This window comes from Nipponia nippon, unplaced genomic scaffold (assembly GCF_047370975.1).
Source record: "Nipponia nippon isolate SJK-2023a ecotype South Korea unplaced genomic scaffold, ASM4737097v1 scaffold_6, whole genome shotgun sequence".
Classification (NCBI taxonomy): Eukaryota; Metazoa; Chordata; class Aves; order Pelecaniformes; family Threskiornithidae; genus Nipponia; species Nipponia nippon.
The window spans coordinates 43,506,764-43,534,085 of record NW_028262380.1 but is presented as its reverse complement, the minus strand read 5'-3'; the positions used below and the strand labels follow the sequence as shown (position 1 = coordinate 43,534,085).

At 34.7% G+C, this 27,322-nt stretch overlaps 1 protein-coding gene across 1 annotated transcript in view; it reads right to left on the bottom strand.

Moving 5' to 3' along the window:
* SPOCK3 (SPARC (osteonectin), cwcv and kazal like domains proteoglycan 3) overlaps positions 1 to 27,322 on the bottom strand; it is a 220,730-nt gene that overhangs the window by 62,196 nt on the left and 131,212 nt on the right. The window contains exons 5-6 of the mRNA XM_087736142.1: positions 22,564 to 22,690; positions 1,516 to 1,630 (exon numbers count right to left, since the gene is read on the bottom strand). Of these exons, the coding sequence (XP_087592268.1) occupies positions 1,516 to 1,630; positions 22,564 to 22,690 (242 nt within the window). The remainder of the gene's footprint in view (positions 1 to 1,515; positions 1,631 to 22,563; positions 22,691 to 27,322) is intronic.

The following is a 27,322-nucleotide window of genomic DNA, read 5'->3' as shown; positions in this document are numbered from 1 at the left end:
GCCCACTGTTAATCAAATATCCCCGCATCTATGCTGGAGATGCAGAAATTGTTGCTAGTGAAAATTGCAACCGCATTAATGCTATACTATATGTCTTATCAAAGGGGCAACATCAACCATGTAAGGCTGGGTCTTCCAGTGTTTCTCATCTGGGCTGGGAATATGAGCAGATGACAGATTTATCTATTTATTTACAGTTACTACATGAAATTGTACATTAATGTTTTAAAAAAACCCTCAAGGCTGTATCATTTTGCAGAGGGGTTATAGCATAGGGAATATTTAATTACACATAGTCAATTAATGTTTGATTACACAATCAATGATATTGCCAAAGAACAAAAAAGTGACCTAAAGGAGTGTTTCAGAGCAGTTTTTTAATTGACTTGTATGCCTGCACACAGCTCGATGTTTGCAGTGGTCACCTCTATTCAGTGTTAAAAGAACATTAATTCATTTTTAAAATAGGAAAAAAAATAGCTTTGCCAGTAGCTACAGCTTATCATGGAAACGATAAGATTCTCTTGCACAATAAATTTGGAATAGCACATCAAAGCACAATGAAATGCCAACGTTAACATAATCCAGCAATGTAATGGTGGTTTCTTTTATCTTTATAAGGTTGCTGGGGGGGGATCTTCAAAAACTAATTCTCATGTATTTCCAATGAGGATACAGGATATTTGTGTATAAAGATTTTAGCTTGCTCATTAAAAGTGTGACCATACGGAAAGAAGAAAAAAAAATACATCTAACAGAGATCAGTCTAAAGACATGTAAAAATGCAGACCTCCAGTCACGCTGTTTTTAGGAAATTCAGGTCCATGGTGGCCTAAAACTTCATGCTATGGCGGCTCTCTATTGAGGAGCACCAAAGACAGTATCCTGTTCTGTTTAACAAAATCCTTCCAAAGCCACCTGGGAGTCACTGAAATACAAATACACTTAGCCACAATTTTTTGTTCTCTAGTTGCACCAATGGCTAAGCAGCAGCACAAAGCAACTGCATTTTCCAGCAGCCTAATCTCACACATGGTCCAAAAGGAAGCTGATTTATTCCTATCAAACATTTTCAAAGAACTCACTTTTCTATGACAGCCTTTACTAATAATTCCATAGTTTAAGTGCAACTGCTTGCTCTTATGAGCAGTAACAGAGACTTTTAAGTTTCCTTTTTTCTGTCACACTTCATTTTCTTGAATATTGAATTGAAAACACTGAGGAGAAGGGAATGAATTTTTTTTTGTCATAAGTACAGCTACAAGCATCTCGAGCAGTATTAAAGAGTAAAAAAAGAACAATAACTCATACTACAATAGCTGCATTTGAAAAATACAGTGGTATTTTACTGTAGGCACAATTTCAAAACCCATAGAAAACAATCTTGAATAAAATAAAGCTGGTTTTATTCAACAATAATCAGTGTTTGTGATCACTGTACTCTTCTGTGACCAAAATCTTATTTCCTTCTAGAACTAAGCTGTTAAAAATACCATACAAATTACCGTCACTCACCTCTCCTATCATTTCTGCCTGCATTTGTGGATTTGTCAAAAGGGCAAGGGCAACGTCCTTCGCATTTCACTGAGATTTGTTTTCCTGAGACACAGGCTTGATAGTCTAATTTGCACTGTAAGGAGAGAGAATGACTATCATTAATATAAACATTTTTTATAATAAAAATTATAGCTCTAAGTATTTTGAAGTTATCTTTCATGAAGTGCTTAAATCTTTGCAGACATAGGTGCTAGGAAAAAATTTTCTGCAGTACATGCTACCTTTGTACTAAGAATTAGATTAGATACAGGTACAAAGTTTTTGTTCTTTAACCTGACTACAGCTTCAGGCTCAATTCAAGCATGAATGCACTTGTAGTGTTAGACTGATTTGAATATGCATACTAAATGGAATTAGACTGCATTGTTTTTATTAGTATTATAAGAGCAAATAAATAAGGCAACAATATTCATTATTGATAGGAAGTGATTAAGAGAATTATTACAGAATTTATCAGTTATTTTCTACCTTTAAGATGACAGTATCCTAGTAAAAAGCAGTATGAAATGAAATGGAAAGCTGTGCCTGATGCAATTCTGCACAGTGACAGTCTTTTCCAATGTAGAAACAGATTAATTTGTGTGGTTCTGATCGGTATACTTATAGCTCCAATTCAGAAACCATACAAAAAATTAACTAAATCTAACCAGGAAATGGAATTGTTTTTTCAAGCATATAAAAATAACATAGTTAAAGACCACATACATAGAAAATAGTACTATTGTTAACATTGTCATTCTTATTGAAAAGCTAAACTTTTGTTCCAAAAGAAAAGTTCTTGACATATAGATCTTTCTGCAGGACATTTTGCCAATGTAATATCAGGAAAAACACAAACCAAAACAAAGAGGGCGGGGGAGAAAGTTAAGTATCTGCAAAGAGCTTTTTCAGAAAAGGAAAAGAAAGGAGGAAGATGGTTATGGAGAACACTCATCTTTGAACAAAGGACGGAAGATGTCTCATTGGTCAGGTAAGGGATACATAACTTAGAAATGTAGGCATCAGAAAACCAGTTTAAGTAACAAATGAAAATATGGATTGTTTTCTATGCATCAAAACACTTAGAAGAACAATCTCACTGGAATTTGTGCCTTATATTCCCTGACTCATCTTCTGTTTGGGTATCTAACTGCATTTAATGCAATTCCATTACACAATTATCAAGATTTCTGGCAAACCCTAAAGTTGAAGTGTCTCTCTCTCTCTCCTAAAAATGAGTAAGGGGTGGGAGCACTGTAGCTATGTAAGAACAAAAAAGCCTCCTGAAAGACTACACTTGAGGTTTCCACTAGTATGCAGATACAAGCACTGTGAATTTACATAACTTTATCAACCTTTCATGCAGTCAGATTTCTAACCCTGTCACTCTGTCATGCAGTTCTCCACCTAGCACAAGCTGAACTGAATCACCATATTGAAATATACCTTTTTGCACCACTCCCAATACCAAAATGATCACACATTAGAAGAGAGAGAAAAGAATACCTCAAATTTTGTGTATTTACATAAAATCACCATTATAGTTCAGTTCTGAATGTGCTACATTTTGCCAAAAAGGCATGGTTAAAGGACAATGAGGCTAAAAGAATCTTAATTCAAACAAAAAAGAACAGATCTGCTCCAATTGAAAGCTATACGAATAGCACTAGTGTCTCAAAGGACCAGAAAATTGAAGCAAAGCAAACAGCTCTGCTTATGTTGACTATGAAACAATCGACTACCTTTTGTATCCCTGCACAATTATCCTGGCTGTACAGGAGAGTTTGCATTAGCCATGATGCCCACCAGACCTCTTTACAGACAGTGCATGACCTAACTCACATTTTAATACTCAAAACAATCTTCAGAGTTAGTAGAACGCATCATAGCCTCAATTTAATACATATTTCTGTTGAAAAGAGGTATCTTTTTTAAGATCTGAGAATTTTTATTGTTCAATCTTAGTAGCTTAAGGAGTCAAACCTACAAATACCTGGGCTTTAGGCTTTGATTACTCCTGTTGGTGACTGAACTTAATGAGACCACCATTTAAAACTGGATGTATAAACCCATTTCAGGTTTGTTTTACTGAGAATAAGAATATGAAGAGTGTGAAAGAAAGGAATACTTTTTTTCCCTGAAGATTTCTTCAATACTTCTTGAGAGATTATTCTTTTACAGCCACCAGTGCTTCTTTTTTATTTCACTTGAATGTTGCTGAAGAAACTAGTAAATACTTCGAAGTTGCTAACATAATAGATATGAGTTGTGAGTTTAAAGAAAAATAAATCAAAAGGACTAAAGCTGTCTACTCAGTTCTATTTGCAAAAAACATTGCCCTTTTAAATATGAAGAAAAACTTAATGCCTGACACCTGCCACAGGCACCAATACCTGAGTTAGTGAGAGCAAGGTCAGCACATAACAATTCCAAATCAGTATTCCCATTCACAGTCATGCTAGAATTTTACACTCACTGAACTCATTTTAAGGACAGGCAGGCAGCAGAGATACATCCCTTGTCTCCAGAAACAAAGCAAAATCATGGTGCTTGCGTAAGTCAGAAATGAATCAATAGGCTGTTCTGACAAATTCATATCACAGCAGCTAGTGATACCAGGAATGTAACTCTGGTTCAAACCTCCTGTCCTTCTTCCCCAAATTAACAACGCGCTGGGATATGGCAAATACAGCTCAGCTAAACAAAGACGGGTCAGACTTGCCTCAACATTAGTCTCAAACTGGTAGAAGAGCAAGCAATTTACCTGAAAAACTCCATAGAAAAAGAAATCTGTGGCATACAGAATCTAAGGACACAATGAGAAGTAGTGGTACAAAGGAGAGGTAGTGTTGGGAACAGTGATAAAATCATTTGTTTTGTGCAGAAAATATCTGAATGGTTACACCAGCAGAAAAATACATGAACTATTATGTATAGCAATAAAATGATTCCAATTTATTAGGCTTTATTAGTGACTTTTCTATATGGAGAAAATGTGCCATGAAATTTTCAAGAAACTCATCTGTTGGATTTCACAATATTCCTTACTTATATTGGTTTTTATAAACTATTAACTGCTTGTGCTACTTTCATCACAACCCCTTATATACATGAAAAAATACCATTTTACTTCTGAATATATCTAGCTTTTTATCTTCTGATTTGGATTCCCCTTTCCTCTTAGCATATCAGTTTTCCACACGGGAGCTTCACCATGTCTCATTTGTATGTTTGATTCTAAGGATGCTTCAACTGTTTGAATTTTCACACGTTTTGTTTCAAGGCAGAATAGGTATTTCTGACTTCAGAGCAATATCCTGCACAGTGCTTAAAAAAAGAATCATTTCAATACAAAGAATATGTACCATGTCAGGGTCACTTGGCAATATATTTCAGGATGAAAAATTCCTCATTTCTGTACTGTCAAGTTTCCCACAGAAAAATGCAATTTGTTTACTCATATTCTGCCTGTTTGAAAACCTGTTCAGTCTTAAATGGGCCCAACATTCTTCAGCCTTTGCCCAAAGTAGTTATTTAGTGAACCAGAGACAAGCAATTAAAATCTGTGGGAAGAACATCAAAGAACATGTCATCTTTAGACATGACTCTTGCAGCTTTACTGTTATTACAGTAAAGATAGGAACAGTTGTATTTCTGGAACAACTACTACATTGTATGTTATTTTGATATACATGAGCTCTGCTCTTGGAACTAGTTACAGAGTTGGAAAGATTAAATAACAGTAATATATTTCATTAAGCTCTGCCACCTTCCATTCCAAAGTAGCTACCTGTCAAAGGCTGCCAAACAGATCTCTCTATATTGTACATATAAAGAGCCTACTTTTGCCCCAAAATGGAAAAAAAACACCTACTTTTCCATGGCAAGGTAATGCAAAAAATGAAAATACAAGGAAAAAAACCCTATTATTTTTCTGTGCATTTGATTGGCATGAATAAAAGGACAGGATATACTTTAATTATTACATTAAGTTCCAAACGATCCCAACTTCCCTTGTATTTGGAAACCAAGTTCCAGGTAAATATCATGCATTTCCATATATACATGTTTACCTTTAGAAAATCCCCAAAGCATCCTCCTGTGACCAACCGACCTAATTTTTCAAGTGTGAATGACAGTATGCATGTCATGAATATATGGGGAGGACACTGATAAAACCTGTGACTTGGGAAAACTTTCTGATGACTTCAAATACACAGGAAACCTCTACAGAAAGGAGCAATGTGTCAGCACAAGTATCACACATACAGAGGTAAAGTCTCTATGTTGAGCGAAAAAGAATATACAGAGAATATTTATACAGTCTAGAAGTTCTCAAGTTAGTTGAATTTGATATTTATATCCTTGAACACTTGAAGAACTGGCAGACCAAACTTACAGCCGTGAAGAAATTGTGAAAGACAGAAGATGTACTATTAAACTGGAAATGAATGAAAGATGAAGAAAATAAATACGGAAAGAAAAGATGATCTCAGAAATTATAGAAAAAACAGCTTTTAAGTTTGATTTCTGGGCACCTAAGAAGAAGAAAGGCGATGGGGCATGCTATAGAGTTCTATCAGGCAAATCATAATAAATCTTGTTTCATTTTATGGAAGAACTTCTAGAAAGCAGAGGGAGATTAGATTGCAAGTACCTTGATTTTACCAAGGCTTGTCACACTCTTTTACATTGCAGCCTTGTAAGCCATACTGGGAAGGATGCTATTTGTGCACTCATATTGTAAGGTGAGTACAAAACTAGTTGAAAGTAATCCTCAGAGAGGGGCAATCAACGGCTTACCATTAAAATGGAAGGCTACACTGAGTGGACTTTTGCAAGGATAAGTCACAACCCTAGAACTATTCTGTCTTTTCATTAATGGCTTGGAAGATTAAATAAAAGATATCCTATTAAACATAGAAGAGGCTGGAGTAACTTTAGAAGATAGGAATATAATAAAAATACTAATGTTACTGAAATAGGCTAAAAATATAATGTAATTTTACATATATATATATAAAAAATAAAAACCTGCTATGTTCTACTCTTAGGTAGGCATAATAATCACATTGAAAATACAAGCTATGGAACAACTCACTAGACATCCATTCCAAAGGAAAAATAAAAAACTAGTAATCATTATGAACAACTGAATGGTGTTTAGAAACATTACCATACCAGGATATATAAACAGGACTGCAACCTACAAAACACGTAAAATAATTCCACACAGCTCTGGCAGCACTTAAAACAGAGTACCCTATCCACCTTTGTGACAAGGTTTCAAACAAGACAGGAATTAATTGGAAAAAGTTCAAAAAAAGTTACAGGAATGACCAGAGGCCTAGAAAATGAAGTCACCAAGAAAGAGGCTGAAGAAGCAGGGATGTTCAGTCTTGAGAAAAGAGGATTCACATATCAGCTGTCAAATAGGTAAAAGGCATCTGAAAGATATCTGAAAAGAATACCATGACAAATGTTACAGGAAATAATTGGCTTAAATTGCTGCAGAAAAGTTTCAGATTAGATACTAGGAAGACTTCCTAATAGTAAGGGTAGTGAAGTATTAAAATAAATTGTTGCAGAAGTTTATTGAATCTTAATCATTGTCTTTAAAACCAGGATGAGATAAGTCTGTCAGGAACAACACCTGTGTAGTTTATCTTGCTTTGAGAAAATGGGTAGACCAGATGGCATCAAGCTTATTCAATGAGGAAGTACAGGATAGTCCTGCTCTGGGAATGAACCAGTGTCAAGAGACTATTGCTTGCATAAATCTTGTTCATTTGCTGGAGAGATTGAAAGATGTGTAATGAATGAACTAGGGAGACTGCATGAAAGAAAAAGAAAAAAATGTTTATGCTGGTCCACAGATAACTAACTTCAGCAAAATTCTGTTTGGTACTGAGTGTATTTGCGCTCTCCTGAGCTCTTAAAAACTTGAGATCTGATTTGGGAACATGCTAAATATTTTTAGATAAACTAAAACAAAAATGATTTGAACATATAAATGCCTTGCAATGTGAAACATGAAAAAAACAATCCTTTAACTGGACATCCAAATCTCACTAATAATTTTTTTGCCTCCATCTATCTGCAGAACCATATTCTACCTGTAAAACAACACTCTCGTATCACACAGAGGGACTCTGTGTGAGACAGTGTAAATTGGTTACTATTTGCAGACTTCTCAAAATCTACAGGGAATAAAGACATATTAAAGCAGATGAAGAATTTAGTTTAACTGTGTGGCTACTGCACAATAAAAGACATAAGACTACTGAACAGTGCAAAGAAAATGAATTACTGATTAGATACAAGAGAGGTATGCCCATTCTGTGTGTTAAGTGCATGAAGAGCCCTGTGGAAAAAACGGCAACAGAATTAAGTTAAGAGTGCATTATATGTCTACTCAAAAAGAAAGACAAACAGTGCTTGTGCAACATTGACATTTCCCAGCATTTTATCAATTGGCTTTTTCTCACAGACTTAATTCTGTCCCATTTTGAGAATGCTACTACCTCAGTGGCAAGATAATATATTTTTCCACAATAGTACTGTCTTGCCCGGAATATCTAATGGTTTTTAACCAAATTAACTGGAGCTAAGTAATGGGTATATACGCGATTTCTCTGGCAAGGAAGGAACAGAAGCTCATGCACTAGGTATCTTCAGGTGCAGTCTGCAGATATTCCCTCCCATTCCTCCTTTCCTTCACCTTATACATACTGGACAGCTGGAGGCAGATCTGGTACACCCCTACAGTATACAAGTCAGCAGAAGTTAGCTGCCAGGGCATTCACCTGGATCTCCAACGTGTACTATGTCCATTATGTGCTTCAAGCCACAGCAACACTGCTATTAGCCCTTCATATTGAAAGACTGAAGTTAGGTCAAATATATCAGCACACCCTTATCTACCACATAAACATAACTGCACAGTATCAGATGAAGTGTGAACTGAATGTGAATTAAAGTCTTTTAGAAATTTTCATGTGCTGAGGGATATGACGCTTACAGAAATGCTTTCTAGAACACCATCACATTTAATGCTGAGCATTTAGTAAATTACTTTTTAGACAACCAATAACTAATAATTATGCAACTGTAAAAATTGTTTCATCTTTGAAAGGTAACTGTCACCTTTAATTGTACCTTATCTGAATAATGAAAGCTCTGTAGAGGTCCATGACTTTTTTTGTGCATTTAAAATTAAACAGGGCATGCTATCTAATTCTAAGAAAAAATACACTGATGAATAATTCAGTTCACCTGATAATTATTAGTTCATGTGCTATAAATACTTCATCTGAATACATACTCCATATAGGGGAAAAGTTAGTAGTTTTTTTTTTATTATTATTATTACAAACTGTGGTCATGGATAACGATTCTGACACTAGCCAGTGAGAGAGAAGAGAATAAAAGGCCCTACTGCTGACTCCTCGACTCTTTCACACCCTTGTTCACTCAGCTCTAACCAAACCTTCTGGTGTACAGAAGAGGAGAATAAGTGATCTAGTGCAGGTGAAACTGGGAATATCAGTAGGCACTGGAAAATCCCAAAATCTTACCACCATGGTCTACAAGTTGTACACCACAGCCTTCTGCATCTCTACCTACCAACTGAATATTCACAGGTCAAGTAGAGAAACCTAGCTGTTATAGTACAAACAAATAGAATGGCTGAGAGAAAAGAATTTGGAATATCCTCTCAAATTTACCAATTCCTACCAAAAAGCTCACAGTTCTTCCTTCTCTGCCTATTTTCTAGATGATCAGCAATGGGTGGTTAGGAGATTATTGTATGATGCAATCAACAGGATCTCTGAGAAAAGCTCTTTGCTAGAGTACCACAAAGATAGATGCTGAAGAGAATGAAGTGTTAAATATTTCTTCCAGTATCACCATAGGTCATATTGGTAGAAATCTCTCCCGTAGAACTCCACATTCATGCATCAATACAGATCTCTCTTTTCTCCCTGTTTTTAGAACATGGTATCTCTGACAGTTGAACAGACAATCTTTGACTACCAGTACCGCACGCTTTCAACTTCATTTCATGCTATTTTGCTTACCCACGTTCCCCATTTTCTCACTTTATCCCCATTTCACAGAGCTTATGTACGTTGCCCTGCTGAAACTTTTGCTTTTACTGTACTTTGTGCAAATTGTTATGTGAAATTATGGCCTCAGATTTGACTCTCCTAAAGTAAAATATGTAAGAAACTACAATATACTTTAACTGGGTTGGTGATTCCTGTCACCAATGATGGGTGCAGGGTGGACAGAGTGAGTATTGATCAGGTTATGTTCCAGGTCCAATTCAACACAGAGCATGACTTGATATAGAACACAGAAGAGGTAAAGGACTACTTGACGCAAGGGGCCAGACAACAGCTGGTACTGCTTCTTTGTGCAGTGGTGTCACTTTAGGCTGGCTTACAATGGAGGTGAAAACAAGGCCAGAGTTAGCGATGTTAATGTGGTAAACCTAATTTTGAAATTATTATGGCATTTTATAATTCTTTACAAAAAGCAGCCAAGAAGGCACAAGCAGTTGCAATATAGAATTTTTAATTAAAATCAGCTAGACATAATGCCAAAATACAACATTTTCAACTAATTTAAGTTTAGAAACTAAAAATTAATGTGCAAATTTATCTACGAAGTGTCATTCAGATCTACAGATGCCTTTTTGTCCCATCAGAAACCTGTTAATCATGTGTATTACCTACCCAAACAATAGAAGTTTGGGTACAAAGCTTTTCAGCAAACAAGTATTGTTATTTCAAATACAAATAACATTTAAAAAATACTAGCCTTAAAGACATGAAACTAGCATTTTGACCAGAGAACAAAAGGAAACGTGCCTATTGAACCAAGACCCTGAGCAAAGAAAATCTTTTGTGGTTGAAAGAGAACTGATGATACATTGTTTATAAAGCTATGAACTAGAGAAAGCAATTTACATGACAAAATAAAAATCTGTATGCACGGTTTCCTTCCTGTTCACCTCTATAGCTCTTGCCTGTTTTCTTCAGCACTCTGCAGTGCAATGGCATAAAAAGAAAAGCCTGAAACCAGGTCAACTAGCTATTCAATCTTTTTCAGACACCCTAGAAAACATATTAAGTCACAGAAACATGCAGATAGGTGCCTACTGGGATTATTTAAGTTAGACACCTACCTGTCTTTGCTTTCGTACTCAGAGGCTTTTAGAGACACATGCTGCTTAGGAGCTTCTGAAAATGCTTCTAAGGACCTATCTGCTTTTTAAATCAGCCACCTGAATTTTTAGGCACCTACTCAGTTTGGTAAATATATACCTCACCATCTTATTCTATACATTTCGCAAACATGTAAACTAATATTTTATACCATCAAATGAGAACGTGAAGCTTAATTACTCCTATATGACAAAACCCTGTGATATCCCTACTTAAAAAAAACTATTTCCAGTAAATTAAAAAGTATTAATAATAATGCTTCTAGTATTTTTTCTGTAAAATAATGTAATAGATTACCTCATATCCAAATTAATATTTCAATATTCCTTGAAGACAATAAATTCTGTAAAAACCAAGGTATTTTAAATATAAAAATATAAAGATAATATTAAGAAAGTGTGTTTTTTTTTTTAAACTGATTAACAAAAGGGGTAAAAGTATATAACCATATTACTGTTACCTATATTATTCCTTCTGATCTTGGCTTATGCCAAAATTACAAACACTGATGCAGTTTGCAAATACACTAACAGCTTATTGTAAGCATGCCTAATATAAATAATTCCTCTTTCTGACATATAGATGCCTATGCTTAAGTCTATAAATTCTGGCTCTCGTTCAGAGCTCTCGCCCATATAGTCCATACTTCAGGACTTCATCAGGCTCCTTGTTTCAAACTTCAACATTTTTAGCAGACCCAAGCTACAGATGCACAGAATGTTACTCAACATGGTACGTACATGAGATCCTTGGTGTACCTCATTGCTGGCATTTACAGTTTTGTAATTTGGAAAAAAATTTCTTGAGAGACAGAAAAAGGAATATTGCACAGAAAAAACTAATTTTATATTTTTCAAGTTCCCACTTCAAATTTGAAAATTAATATTCAGAGAAAAATTGAAAATGTGAGCAAAAGCATTCAATTCTCCTAAACCATCATCTTAAAAACAGCTGACTATTTTGGTTCAAAATCAGCCAAGACAGATCTTCACTGATTTTCAGCTGACATGCAAATTTCTGAGTAAAGACAATGGTAAAATAAAAGTAACGGCAAAGCTATAAAGCCTGACAACAAGACACAAATGACTTGTAAAAGCATGGAATTTTCTGTTAAAAGAATCTGCTCATTCCTTATTAACATGCATTATCACTGTGTTTTTAATGTGATATGGTTTCCTAAACCATGCTGGCTGATTGCATTACTAATTAAACAAGTTCAATTTATCTAATTATATCTAAGTTGAAATATTTATAAAGTTATGTGTGAGCTAAAATAGCATCTAAAGGGCATGCTCATTACTCTTCAATTACAGGGAAAATAATGAAAGTAGTAAAAGTAATGTGCGCAGACCTAGCTAGTCCATGCTGGGTTATCCTGTCCAAGTTTCTAAGACTTTTAAACTATACCATGTCAATTGGGGAAAAAAAAAGAAAGCAGAAAGCGAAAAAAGAAATTCTGTATAGTTACTTATATTTAGGTGAAACCTCTATCAGTGCACTACAGAATCACCCCTTGCATCAGAAGTTAGACACACCTAGGCACTCTCAGTTTTCTTACTATCACATTGCCTCTACAGCTCTCTGTTTTTTCGCCCATCTAAAAATGTATGCTAAAATTCATTTGAACTCAAAGGACTAGATTTTATTTATTAAACAGTGCAAAACAGAAGGCTACATGTGCTGCCACTGAGGGAAACCTTTATGAAATTCCACATTTATAATGGTTTTCATCCTGTCAGGGAAGAAACATGCTGTTGTGCAAGTGGGAGTTAATATTCCAAAGCATGGCTGTTTTCCCCTAGATTACATTTATCTCTTCTTGAACTTGTGTACAGACATGCAGTACTGTGCCTCAATCTTTCTACTTTTTGATGTTAGCACTTAATTTCTAAAATATACAAAATATTTCCCTGTTCTGTGTCAAACACATATGGATTCAAATCAGGAAAACAAAAAGCCAAGTCTTCATACGTCATTTTCTGAACGAAGAGCTAGAGTGGCAAACTTTGCTACAAAAACTTATTTTTTCTCTTCCAGTAAGCCCATGGCAGTCAACGATGCTTCATTTTTTTTCCTGAAACTTTGCTATGATTCACAGGACCTACCTCTAATACTCACTTATATTTTTCAGATCCCTGTCTCTCTCTCAGTTCTCATCAATATCTAGATCTGTTCTTTCTGAACTTAAGTTATTTTACTTTCACATTTTTTTTCTTGTTTACTCCAGGTCTCATCCAAGAGTACATTTGTTAAGAAATACTTGGTTTCACTTTGATGTCAAGATTAATGTAGAAAAACAAGCAAGCAAGAAGAGTGAGTAGGAATGTCTTAACTTGTGGAAGAAAGGTCTATTATTATTTGCTTCTTGTAAATTTAGCAGAAAGCAGATGGCTTAAAAATCATTGCACATGTAAATAAACAGTTTGGGCAGTTCTTCTCTTTGCTAGAAATGACTGAAGTTAGGACAGAACACAACCACATCCCTGAAGAAAACTGATGAAGGCAAAAAGAAGGTAGGCTTCCCGAAGGACTCCATATTCTCAGGAGAACCTTAAGGATTTTGTTTGAGAGCTGACTAAAACATTTTGAATATTTCTGAATATCAAATATTCATTTCTTCAAGGTATTTTTCTTCTGCGTTTTTTGAGTTGTTTTTGCTGTGGTTTTTTGAGTTGGTTTTGGTTTGGGTTTTTTTGTTTTGTTTTGGGTTTGGGTCCCCCCCCCCCCCCCCCCCCCAAGAGGGAGGGTGAGAGGTGTATATTAATGCTTCAAAGAGTCTTGAAGTGAGCAGGAGCTTCACAGCAATACCCAGTGTTGTAAAATTCACACAACCCAGAAACTTCTGGACATGGGTTTCCATATATAGCTTTGGATATTTAAAGTGACATGATTTTGGGAGGGAAGTGAATGTGGTTACCAGGCACCACATTAGAAAACTTGAATCCCAGAGAGCCTTCTGTGGTTCGATTGAAGAACTGTATTATTTTACAGCCATAAAATTAACATGCCTGAGCTGTGATAACATGTATTTGTTTAGTATCACAATGCTGAATGCTAAATGTCTTATTAAAGCCCATTAAATAAGATTAGTATGCATATAACAGAAGACTACATAAACATCATCCCCCTTTCAATAATAATTTTAAAATTCTAAATTACAGATGTATTCTAAGCAGAGAATCTTAAGTATAAAAAACCATAGGTACTGGTATTAGAGTATCAGAAATACTGAAAACTTGAAGGAATATTTGAACAATCCTGATATGTCTGAATTTGTTTTCACTGAAATAATCTACATAGTAATTGGTTCATGTTTACACTATTTCATTGTGAGCTTCTCAAAATTACAAATAAAAAAATAAGAAACCCAGAAGATGATTCTTTAATGTTACAGATGTTTTACCTCTGACATCTGCTAAATTACTAGGACTGAAAAATTAGAAAATTACTTTTCCTTTTTTTCTGGGACAGCATAATTAGTTTATAGCACTGCCGGTCTAGATTTCTGTTATGGTGTCTGATGTTACTACCTGAAACTTCACAGTATTTCAGTTTCTTGCTAAATGCAAGTGTTACCTACAAGAGCAGTGTGTAAGAATATTTTTTTTAGAAGCTAAACACTTTGTTCTGTTTGATTACTAAATATAATTGCAAGTTCTAAAAATTTTTCATTTGAATAATTACATTTTCCTAGTAATTTTCACTTCGTTTGCAGTTCTGTAGTTTTTCAAATGCTTACTATTCTGTTAATTGCTAAAGAAAACCAAAATGGCTAAGTAACATTAAGTATATCTTCTTTTGTGTCTGCTACATCTATGCTGTTTAAAACAGCATGGAACAGGCTGTTTTAAAGCAACAAAATGATCCATGGGTGTACTGCTACTTGATAAGCATATATTTAAATTCCACCATGACTAAGAGGAGACAAGGAGACATATTCAAGGAAAAAAAACCACAAGGTCCCATGGTTCAGCACACTGGGAAGCAATGTCTGGTTTAAATACACATCAAAACAAATGGTGCATCAGAATTAAGAGAAAATAGCAGAGGGGAAAAAAAAAAGATAACTACCAGGCATTTAAGTTAGATTTTTGGCCTTTTTTTTTTTTTTTTTTTTTTTTTTTTTAAGGTACCATTGTGTAGCTACATATTTTATCCTACAGGATAAATTTAGGAAAATGATCCCTTTTAAGGACCTAAACTTACTGACTTCCATGGCATGCTGGTGATAGGGAGAAAGAGAGAAACTGCTTTCTGAAAAAAAAGCACAATCATTCCACTCATATCTATAGCAAAATGAGAAAAGTCTTTGCTGTTACATTTTCTTCCATTTCTTCACATATCTGGAGTGCCCGCCTTGTGTATGAGGACAATTTAGGTGGCCGCGTCTCTCCCCCACCCCGGGACACCGTTAGGAATTTTCCAAGGAGAACGGAATGACATGCCCAGAGTGGGATGTAAGGTTGTCAGAGACACGAGAACAGAAATACACCGCTAAACTTCTCCTTTCTAGTAAGTGCTTACATGTATTTTCCATACCATCACCTACACTGGCACACTCTTTGGGGTTGTCTTTCAGGGAATTATTACTGAAATATTGAAATGTTTTCATTAGGCTAAGACCTGAGCCAGTTTTCTTTTTGCCATTTGCCACTTTCAATCTCATCTTCTTTAATCCCATTCTTATCACAGATTGTCTGCTAGTAACTCTCAAAATTTGTTCCCTAGGTTGACATCATCTAGTTTAATGCCCACTGTCTTTAATCACTCTCTCTTCATTTATAAAAAGGTTCTTTTCCATTTGTTTCAAAAAAAAAAAAAAAAAGTCCAAAAGCCTCCCAAGATCATAAAAATCCTCTTATCCCACCTAACTGCCTCTCCAATTACTACCCTTTTTATCCTCCACTCCACTGAAACCATGCTCACTAATGAGCTTCTGCAGCGTAAAGCTAAGACAATCTTCTCTTTTGATCCCCTTCTTGCAACCGACACAGCTCATCACTGTCTTCTCCACTGTTTTCTCAGGTGCCTTAATGTTTCAAACAGCTACACAAACTTAAGAACATTATTTATCGTCTCTTAATGCTACAGACACATCTTTCTATTGGTTTCTTTTCAGAACTGTTGTCTGCTCCCCACTATCACTCCAGAAGCATAACTATGCCAGTGGCAGCTTCCGTGTTCAGCCCCTATGCATTCCTGCCTGCATATGATGTTGATACATTCTCCTGGAAAAGAATTATTGTGCCAAAAAGATCCTGATTATTTTAGCTAGAATTCTAGTTACATTTTAAATATTATATTCAAAAGATTAACTTCTGCTGGTTAAAGCTACCATTTGGAGCAAGACTGTTCTTTAATCCCCAGATAAGTATGGATGTCTCTAACGCAACCTAACAGTTTAAGAAATCTGAATCTTTAACTGTCTTCTCAACTTCACTTTAAATAATTTGATTTTTCTTGTTTTACTGGCTGTCCTGTTTGACAGTTAACATAAAAATTCAGATTTTCACGAATAGGTTCTGAATCTAAGTTCTTTCTACATTCATTATTTTGTATCAGTATGCTGCTGCTGTGATATGAGAGACATTTAATAAATGCTGACACTTGTTTCACTTTCTCCTATTTGTCCTATTCTTTTGTTTGTCCTTCCAGCCTAGATTGTTTCTAATCTAGAGATAACTTAATACTGTTTTAAAAAACAATGTAAAAGCATTACATAGATGAAGGCTTACGAATATGTTTTCCAGTCCATAAAGTAGCATTTTTAAAATTTTTACTGAAATCTTAAAGTTTATGCAAATTTTAATGTAAATCTAGTATATAATTTTATGTTAAACAAACACAGTATTCTGGAAATGAAAAAAGGGAACCAAATTAAATTCTTGTTAGTATAAATATGTCATCCTAGTCTAAGAAATACTGAGCTGCTCAAAATTTCAAAATATTGAAGGTTCTATAAAGTAATTTACCATCGAAGCTACCACCTCCATTCTCTACAGCTTTAGCAGCTATTTATTCCAAATGCAGTTGATAAAAAGAGATCAGTTATAAATAATTTGGAATTTTTAGTAAATCAGCCTATTTGGAAAACTGGATTAAGTAAAGTGAGTCACCCTTCTGACGTTACTCTGCCTTTTTTTGAATACCACATCGTATCAATTTAAAGGTTCCAGATAAAATTTCAGGCATTACTGGCAAAACCCATTGATGGCAGAAGCTGGAAAACCAGACAATCTCATTTCCTGATTTTTTTATTATTAGTCTTTTTTAAGCATTTAAACAATAAACAAAGATTCTTCAGTATTTCTGTAAAGATCACTTTATCCTGATGAAGTACACTCCATGGATCAATCAATCAAGATACATTTTTATCTCACTGACTACTGGTCAGTCTCATTCAAGAAAGGTTTGTTTGGGGTTTTTTGTTTCGGGTTTTTTTTTGGCAGGGAGAGAGGGTGGGATGGGAGGAGGGCTGGCCATGGTTTGTGGTTTTTTTTTTGGTGTGTTTTTTTGTTTGGTTGGTTGCCTTTTTTTTCCCATTTGCCAACAATTTTGTTTTATTTGCCAACGTACCACAGCCACAAACCCTTCGTTGTAACAGTCCAACGTAGATTTGGTCTTCAGGCAGCTTTAGAGTTACCCACTTGAACAGTGTGATTTTGGCTGGGTCTTCCTTGGAACTGGATAGAGATATGAATCTTAACTTTGAGAGGCCCCTTTTGACAAAACCTACTTTTATTAGAAAAACAAATTGCAAGTATCCTACTTTCTCCTGCTGGCAGAGAACCTGGAAGAAGCTGGTTCTTCCAGCTGCAAGAATATGGACCAGCATGCTGTCAAATAATTTATTTCAGAGACATTACCTTATTTTATTACTAAGGATGACAAGCAATGATTTAACCTTATTATTTTTGGCTACATTTCAACTGACAGTTAAGTCTACAGCAGATTGCTTAATAACAAAGCAGATAAAAAACAAAAGGCATAGTGGATTAGCGCAATTTACAAAGTAAGACTGACATACAGTGAATCAGGTTTGTGAAAATTACTTTCATTTACTATTACAAAATGGATAGATCGGATATTTCAACATTCTAATCTCTCATGATCCCTCACAAGATAACAATCTGGTGTAATTTGAATAAATAATCCTAGACATTATGGAAACTGAATACTTATGGTTTTAGTGCAATCTTTTCTGAAGTAGAAAGGAACTGTCAACAGCTCAGGCATGTGTCCTGAAAACTCACAATAAGCTAATAAAGAAATAATTTTAAATCCATTTAACTTTTATAATAGGACAATGTTTAAAATAACATCAAAGATTAAAAATGTTGATACTTATTTTCTATGCTTCCTCCAAACAAGCTGTCTTATACCAAACACACTGCTAAGAGATACAGATTTTTAAGTAAAAGTCTTAAACAACTGAAATGAATAAAAGCAGCAATGATTTTAAAAGAAAAATGTTAAATATGAGATGCCTTGATAATAAAAATCTAGGCGTTTAGGTTAATGTAAAATTATAAACAAAATTTGGATAAAGTAAGCAACCAGTACCAAGCTCCCCCCTCCACACACAGTGTGATTTTATCCACTGGCTCTCTTTCACCCTTCTAATGAGAAAGGAATCATAATTTGGGAGACTGAAGAAAGTATTTGAATATTAAAAAAATCTAAATCCACATACCTATCTATCCGTAAAGTATACCAAGAATTCATATCCTTTTTTTTTGACTGTTTGATTTTCTATAACTTTTCCATCTAAGTCTGAGAAGCTAGTTTAGACCTATTATTTTTGCAAAACATGATTTTTATTGCTATTTATACCCACAGGGATGTCATCAATCACACGAAGTCTTCACAGGTAGGAGAAAAAATATTGCATAAAAAAATTACTGTCAATATGAAACCAACTTGAGCAAATTGTTGCTAACAATAAAACTGATCTAGGACTGACTGCCAGATGATACTGGAATAAAATCATGGAGAAATGGGCGTATTCTAAAGATTAATTTATTTCTGTGGGGTTTTTTTTCTTTCAAAATACTCAAAACAGGTTCATTGATCTTATTTAAGGTTATGTTTTGTTATAGCAGGACTACTTGTCAACCATGTTCAACCTAAGAGAAAATTTCAGCCTATTATACCAAACACCAGAGCTGTAATTAAAATATGCAAAATCCACTCAAAAGACAACTCATCTGATGTGTGACCATATTTTTTAACCTAGTGGCCATTTTTCAGAAGGCCCAGTTATAATATAGTACAATATGGGAGAACTGTTCCAACAGAAGCATTCAAGCCTGAGCATCATCATCTCATCCACAGTCACACCGGCTTTACTATATGCATGCTGGAGAGCACTGAGTTGCATCCTCGGGTAAAATAACGGCAGGAGGTGGGTTGCCGCCACAAAACACCCCATCTGAGCTGCACTCTATGTCCTTTTTATTTCCCTATTAATCTCAGGAAAGATGAAGCCAGAAACAGGCTGCAAAAGCTGCCATGGCAGCAGTGACTGCATTTTCCCTGAAGAACGGATGCGGTGCCAAATATATAGGGGTACCAAAGCCCTGTGCTACAGTACTGCTTGAGAATTCCTAGGGTTAAAATCAATAATGCACTTTCAAGTGCCAAAGTTTAGAGGAATGCATAAGGCAAAACTAGACTAATGAAGTGTAAAACACATGCAGTATTATTTAAAGGCTATTAACTAAAAATTGTTTGCCACACCACCCTGGTAAGGAAACGGCAGGATCTCTTTATACTGCATTTCTTCTCACACAATAATTAATGTTCACTTTTATTACTCAATGTTTTAGCAAGTAATATTTTTATTTCAACATTCTTGTAATGCTAATAATGAATATCTTACACCTGCTACTTTTCTTTTACACTGAGTGCATGTCACTAATTGTGGGCTGAGAACACAGTAAACCTAACCTGGCCTGCTAAAATGAATGGGAAACAAAACATCCTTACCTGACTCTGGATAAGCTCAATTTAGAAGTTAATCTTTCTTTCTACATTGTCTACCCATTATATAATTTTTTTCCCCAAAGCAAAACACATGTATGAAATACCTATAGTTGCATAATTTAATACAAAAATTTGCATGGGCTTGGCCTGAAAAGGGAGGGCATATTCCCATAGTAGCATCCATGCAATAACTGCCAGCTGCCTAGATGTGTTCTACAACACTATTACTATTTACTGACTTGTTTTCAGAAAATGTATTATACAATTTGCCACAGCCATTGACAAATGCATTCTAAATGCAAGAAAACTGCTATATAAACTCCTACTGCAGCTTGACGACACAATGAAACTAAACTTTGCCTGGAGTGAAGGAACACAAATATTTGTCTTTATGTCAATTTTTAAAATTACTGCTCCTGAAATAATCTTGCGAGGACCTATATTTCGATGGAACTGAACCATGGAATATGAAATCATAACATTATCAAAAAGAAACACAAATAAATATTTATAGACTAATACAGATCTTCTGTGGTCATTAACTTTTTTTAGCATTTTGCTGCCATAAACTCAGATTTGAAATCTACCATTCCAAGGTAGTGAAAGACAAAACGAAAACCCTGCAAAAGCTCTCTGATGCTACATTACTTCTGCATTATATGCACGTAAAGGACAGAGGCTGGATAATGTACCACTGCACTGACTGCAGCTGTGATAATGCACTGGAATGGAAGAAAAGTATATCTATTTAATCCACTCATTTCTCAACATTCTGTTTGAGAAGCACACCCTCACCTTTAACACATGAACTGATGTAAAAATATCTCATCATTATTTATAGAATTCTGTACATCTATTTCAGACGAAAGCATGAAAGGCCACAATGGTCACTTCTGCCTATAGGACTATTCAGAATACAGCATTTCTGTATGACAATATAGGAAATAAGCAATGAGGTTAAAACTGGCTGTGATGTTTATATATATTATATATTTTCATTAGGAAGAATGTAGGGAGATATTGTAATGGATAAAGAATACAGTTTAAAAAAAAAAAAAAATAAATTGCTCATTCAGTTATCTACCTTGTCGACTTAAACTGCAAAACCGCAGAGACTACCGTCTTTTTTATATCTATGTGCAGGCTAGGCTTGAGGCTTAAAGGCTGACTGAAACTTCACATGGCACAGCAAAAGAAATGATAAATGACAGTATCATCTAATGTCTAGTAAGATGCAAGCCCATTTCAAGCTCTTGATAAAACATAGAGAGGAGATTACTGTGAAAGAAAATAAGAATATTTTCAAATACCCAAACTAAAACTTTAAGTCATATCGTCACTGGAAAGTAATTATTTTTCTGCTAAGCCAGAGTCTGAAATTCATGTGTAGGGCCTCAGATATCCTGATGTAAAAAGTGGTAAGTTTTTTTTATTTTTTATTTTTTTAAAGGAAAAATAAGGTTCTTGACCAGTTCCCTATAACTAAATATTCAGTTTGTAGGCAAAACATTTTCTAACATAAGATTTAGGACTGCATAAGAATTAAGGTTGAGGAAGCACTAGTTATATTCTGATGCTTTTATTTTATCATAAAGAAAATATCCTTGCAGAGTATACTTAGTGTTCAATCCAATAGCCAGTCACTCCTGGAAACTCTAATCCTTTTTTGTAAAATTGAGACGTAGTTTGGGATTCCAGCAGAAAAACAAAAGAAAATGCAAATACAGCAAATACTAACTCTGGAATCTGTAAATACTGGGAAAAATCTTAAAAATATTTTGCTTAAAATGCTATATGGAAATTTTTAATTTGTAAGTAATGAACATAGAGCTTCTCCATCTCCGTCAGTTTAATCCAGAACAATCAGCATTATTTGTATTACTATATTAGTCTTGAAGCACTGGATAATACCTACTATTAGTGGAAGGACATGGTGTCAGAATGACAGAATACAGTAGCTCCTCTTGCACTACTGAATTGCATGCCATTTCTGACGCGTTTGTTTCTCCCAGAGAGGACTCAGTTGTTAACATTGGCCGAACATTCTTCTACTGAAAGTTTTAAGAGAGGATGCTAAACAAATTGATTTTTTTTCCAGCATTATGAAGTTCCTCCATCTCCCAAGTTTCACCTGAGCACTGTACTAATGCAGTCCCATGGTTTCTGGACTTCAGCATGACCAGCACAAAATCTTTTCTCCAAGAAAGACTGGGTAAACTGACAGTAATGCTTTTTAATTACTATTCTATCTCCAAATAGGTACAACAGAAAAGACAGGAGGGTTCAGGAATACAGAAGGAAGACTTGATTATGGTCTTAAAATACATAAAATTCTGTTGCAAGGAGAGATATGGAACAGTTATTTACATTATTACATTTTTATCTGGGTATGTTACCTCTATGCCTAGGTGCTTGCAATGTGAAGCATCCCCTCAGTGGTCAACTGGAAAATCTGACTTAACATGTTTATCCTACCCTAAACTGGGGATACGCAACAGTTTTTTCCTTATTCAAAACACTGTCTTGGTGTCTGTCGCAGATAGACTTAACCTGAAACTCCATTATATTGTGGAGCACTCTTACACTGTGCTTCTTTGGATACTACTGATTCATGCTGCTTCAGATTTGCTACTGTTTTGCTTTTTTGTCTTATGATATGCTAGAACTGATGTAGGTTGCAGTCTGTAATATATATTTTAGTCAAAACAAATAAATGTTGATTTGTGTTACAATACAGTATTTTATTTTCCAAGAGCTGGAATTGACGGGAACAATGAAAGAATAATTTAGTTCTTTATTTAATTCTTACCTGAGAAGAATATGTGTGACCATCTGATCCACAAACAGGATTGGTATAAACTACTGGACACTGCTTGCAGTTTGATGAAATGGGACCACCCCTCCACTGTTTATGGCCTAAACCAGCCTCTTTCATACTGTAAGTAAACAAAAAGTATGTAATTCTGATAAGCAGTAGTAAAAATAGAACATATTCAGGGTATTTTAATGAGCCTTTACAAATAGTAAGTCATACATAATTTCAGCCATAAAGTTTTCTTCTAAGAGCTGCCACAGTCTTTGGTATGCACTCGCTCACCTTCATACATTACTCACTCATGTAGTGATACTTGATACCTGTGTATTATTTCACTAAGACATCTTAGTAGAAAAAGATGATTAAGATGATGCTTTGGTGACTGTTACACTTACTGATCAGTGAAAGATGTCTGACTTGTGTGGTATTTACTTTTTTTGTTGTTATTAAACAGTATGAATGGAGCTGTTGTGTTAATACTGGTGTTTAAGGAGGTAACATTTAAGTATTATAAAATGATATCATAAATACTTCTATAGAAACAGGTAGGTGGTCCTTCAGAGTACTGTTTGCCCGACTTTGACCACTACCTTTCACAGCTTACGTTTCATAAAATTCAGACTCAAGCACTCAATGTAAAATTCAAAGAAAAAAAAAAGGTAACCCACTGGATCACAGAATTGATCTGCATAAGCATATATGTGTATGCTTATACAAACAGATAGATATAGCTAGATGGATCATTTTAACACAGAAAAAAGCTACACTGGGCCAGACTAAAAGTCTAAAATAAGTTACTGATGCTTCCTTAGAATACTTTCCTAGACTTCAGTAATTTGTAGTATATGGCCATCCTCAAACATGTTGTCTCTTTGTAGCTTTGAATTAATTTTTATTTCATTAATTTTTCCCATTGCTTTTTGCAACTATGAAAGCATTTAGCAGCCATTATATCCTGAAACATCTGGTTTATGAGAGTTGCCTGATTTATAGACTGACCTACAATATGCTTTATCCATTAATGGCTTCCATGTAAATAATAAAATAGAACAATAACGCATGATTTTTATATTGTGTTTTCTGCTTGGAATCTTAAAGAGGAATCTAAAAATTATTATGCTTAGAATACAGCAATGACTTATCAGGACACACTCAAGTAGTAAATGTTCAAACTTATAAAAAAAAATCAAGAGCAAAACTCTTTCAGCTTGGTTCACCTACAGATAATCAAGAATTATTCTGCTAGTTCGTCATGAATCATTGTTTGAGAAGAACTCGTCTGGACCAATAAAAAGAAATTAAATTAGAGAAAATAAACTCCTCATCCTCTGGTTTTATGATGTGCAGAGTACAAGGCTAAAAGCACACACCTAACAGTAAACTGGTGATGATCAAAACCAAAACCCCATTTCTCAGCTATGCTAATGTTTTTATGCTATTCATAATTTTGGCTGTAAATGTAGTCTTTAAGGAGAAGAAAAAAAATCATGTAAGTTATAGAAGTTTACATTCAGATTACGTTTTGTGGCTAAATTTTGAACTGCACAGATTTTTTTACAGTGCAAACAGGGATCTGACATGTTGTACAAAGAAATTATCAGCTACTGCTGAAAAAGCCAGTAATAGCTTAAAATGCATGTAGCATAATGAGTAGTAAAATATCCATACAGGAAGTTTTTATGTCCATCAGGAAGCACAGAAAAAGGAAACAATTCAAACATGCCACTAATTAATAATAAATAACAATCCTTTATGCTGAGGTGCATCATTTGAAGACTAAGTACAAACCATTTCTCTTCTATTATAGTAAAGAAAAGCAAAGTTGAACTCTATCTTTGTTTATGTATAACATATAGTAATAATCTGGCTATTGCTGCTGCTCTCACTCAAGAGTTTTCCAATCATCCACACGAGCTCCAGTATAATTAGATTATTTAGATGGCTGCATCTTTCTCTTACTACTTGTTACTTTTATAGCTCAGAATTTTCCAGAAGTGCCCCAGTAGCCTGAGGTTACTGACAGGACCAGAGTCCCAACTATCAACCTGATGCAATTTCAGTTTATCCGAGATACAGTAAATTTAAAACACTGCATAATTCAATCGCAACAGTTCCAGACATCAACAGGGAGAACTCCATTGATATCAGGAAAAAACAGAAATTGGAAGCAGGATTTGTGAGACACACAGGGGCTGTTGGGTGTAGATGCTTAAAACATATAAAAGAAAGGACTAGTGGCGGTTACAGGGCTTTAGCATATCTGCACCCTTCGACATGTCCTCAATGAAGTTTAAAGACAAGAAAAGATGGGGGGTGGAGAAAAAAGCCCTTTTAAAAGGAGGAAAACAGATAAGTAAAATCATCTAAAGGAAGGAAAAGAAAATGATGCATCTCAGGAAGGACCACAACAGGGGGTGGACACTACAACAAGCTCAGAACACAGAAATTGTAGGTCTGCGACAACCAGTGGAGAGGTATGAAGAAAATGGAAAATATTTTATGTAGTCAGAAAGATTACCTTCTCTTAACTAACCTCTGCTTTGTTAGGCTTTTAAAATGCAGCCTGTCCCAGGGTACTCAATTTAAGGTGAAGAGAGACAAGTTTCCTGTTATACACAAAACTCACCTGAGACCTTCAGCAAATCACTCTTCTCAGAATCTTGGTTTCTATATAACTAATAATAATTTTCTACAAAACAGAAATATCTGTATTTTCCAAACTCAGAATGGAAGGTATAATGATAAATAATTCATAAGTAATGATACTTTGAAGGTATCAATCCAGACATACCCAGTCATGGAAATGCTTTGGATGGACATCTGTTTAGAAGCTTTAGTACAACAATGCAGAAACTAGATTCTATATTATCCTAGCTGCTGAACAGCTATTTTTTGATTGTCAGTCACTGAGATGACAGGCAAATATGAAAAGTTAATGAAAAACATTTTTAATACTAGTTATGGTACACACATGCATTTTATGAAATATATTAATAATGCTTTTTACTTATGTACTCAAACATTTCTTTTCACCATTATTTAATTGCATTAGATTTGTTCCTGTTGACTATGTCTTGTTACCAGGTGTTGTGTTTATTTTTTTTTTTTTACAGCTAGGCAACGAGCGTACATACAAACTATTGACATGGAAATAACTGAGAAACTACTGTGATGACTTAAATCATCTTGAATTAAGATCATTGGTGTATGTCCACAATGTCATGAAATAAGATACAGAAAGACTGCTGTACTACAATATAAATAATTTGTTATCATTTACTTGAGATATGCAGATAAAGCAATATATTTTTACATTTTAAAATGTTAAGAGAGGAAAAGAAATAGTAAACAAGGAAATCAGCTACTTCACTATAAGAAATCACTCTTCTTTTTCTCTTCCTTGTATTTATTATTTTTCAATTCAATATGCAAGAAGAAAACCCAGATCGCTGCAACCTGCAGTTACTATAATTCTGCCATTTAATTTTGTGATTCCACTGCAGTCAATATAAATGCTCTTGCGTTTGTTAGTATTTTGCCACAATAAATATATGATGCCACGTAAAAGTCAACCACTTCCACTGACAAATTTTATACTTCTAGATGTCCTGAAAAGGGCTTTGGGATCTGTCTAGTAGTAAAATAACTATTACTGAATAGACAAGCTCCACCTTATCTGACATTGTTGACATCTAAAGGGTAAAATTAAATATATGGGTTTAATTTACCAGCAACACTTGTGATTGCATTAATTTGCATACACCAAATTGTGCATATGCTTTTAGACTGCGTCTGCAACTGCATGCCTAGAAAGATAATTAGGCAATCTGCCCAATTACTCCAGCCTATGTACCTGTTTGCATACATAAACTTACCTTCCTGTATACACAGTGATCGTGCCTGCAAATACTTTGAGAATGCTTAATGTAACCCATTGAAAATTTAGCTGCAAGCAACCCTTTGCCAACATGACTTATTTAATGATATCTATAAAACATGAGTGCCCAATTCACTTAAAAATATGATTATTTTATAGGTAGATTTGAGAATCTTCAAATACAAGTCTTCAAATACAGACTGACAGAAACAAATCTGAGTTACTAAAAATCTAATCTTTCTAAGAACTCCTGTAACGCTTCTTTGATAGCTACATTTACATTTTTCAGAGATTTTAGAATTATTCCAATTTAGAGACTGCCTGATTATGTTTTGCCATGGCCTTTGGGGAACACAATCAGGCTGCGTCAGATTAACATAATCAGAAAAAACCACTTGTATCACAAAATCTAATTTGCTTTCATTAGAGTTGACTGGATTTACTTCAAAGTTCCCTTTTCCTGTGGAAGCATCCTGGAAGAAAACTATAGCTTTCAATATATTGTTGAGATGTTTCAAATGTCAAAAGAAACCAAGACGTTATTGCCAGTCTCTGTGTGTGTATGTCTATATTATTTTGACTTGTTTCATTATTTTGCACTATTCCTAACAAATACAAGAAAAATCTGTCTTAAGAAACTAATAATAAATGAACAAATCTGAGACAAATAAAGCAAAGGTTAATAAAGTTAATATGGGAATAAAAATACAATTCATTTTAGCAACTTTAAATTAACAGCGTTGGCAAGATGTTTGTATTTACTGATGGGTCATCATAATGTTTAGCAGGTGTATGTGAGATTATATAAATTCAGCTATTATGCATGCATTCTGTGCATGTAAAAAAAAAAAATGCTGTTTACTCATTTGCACCATA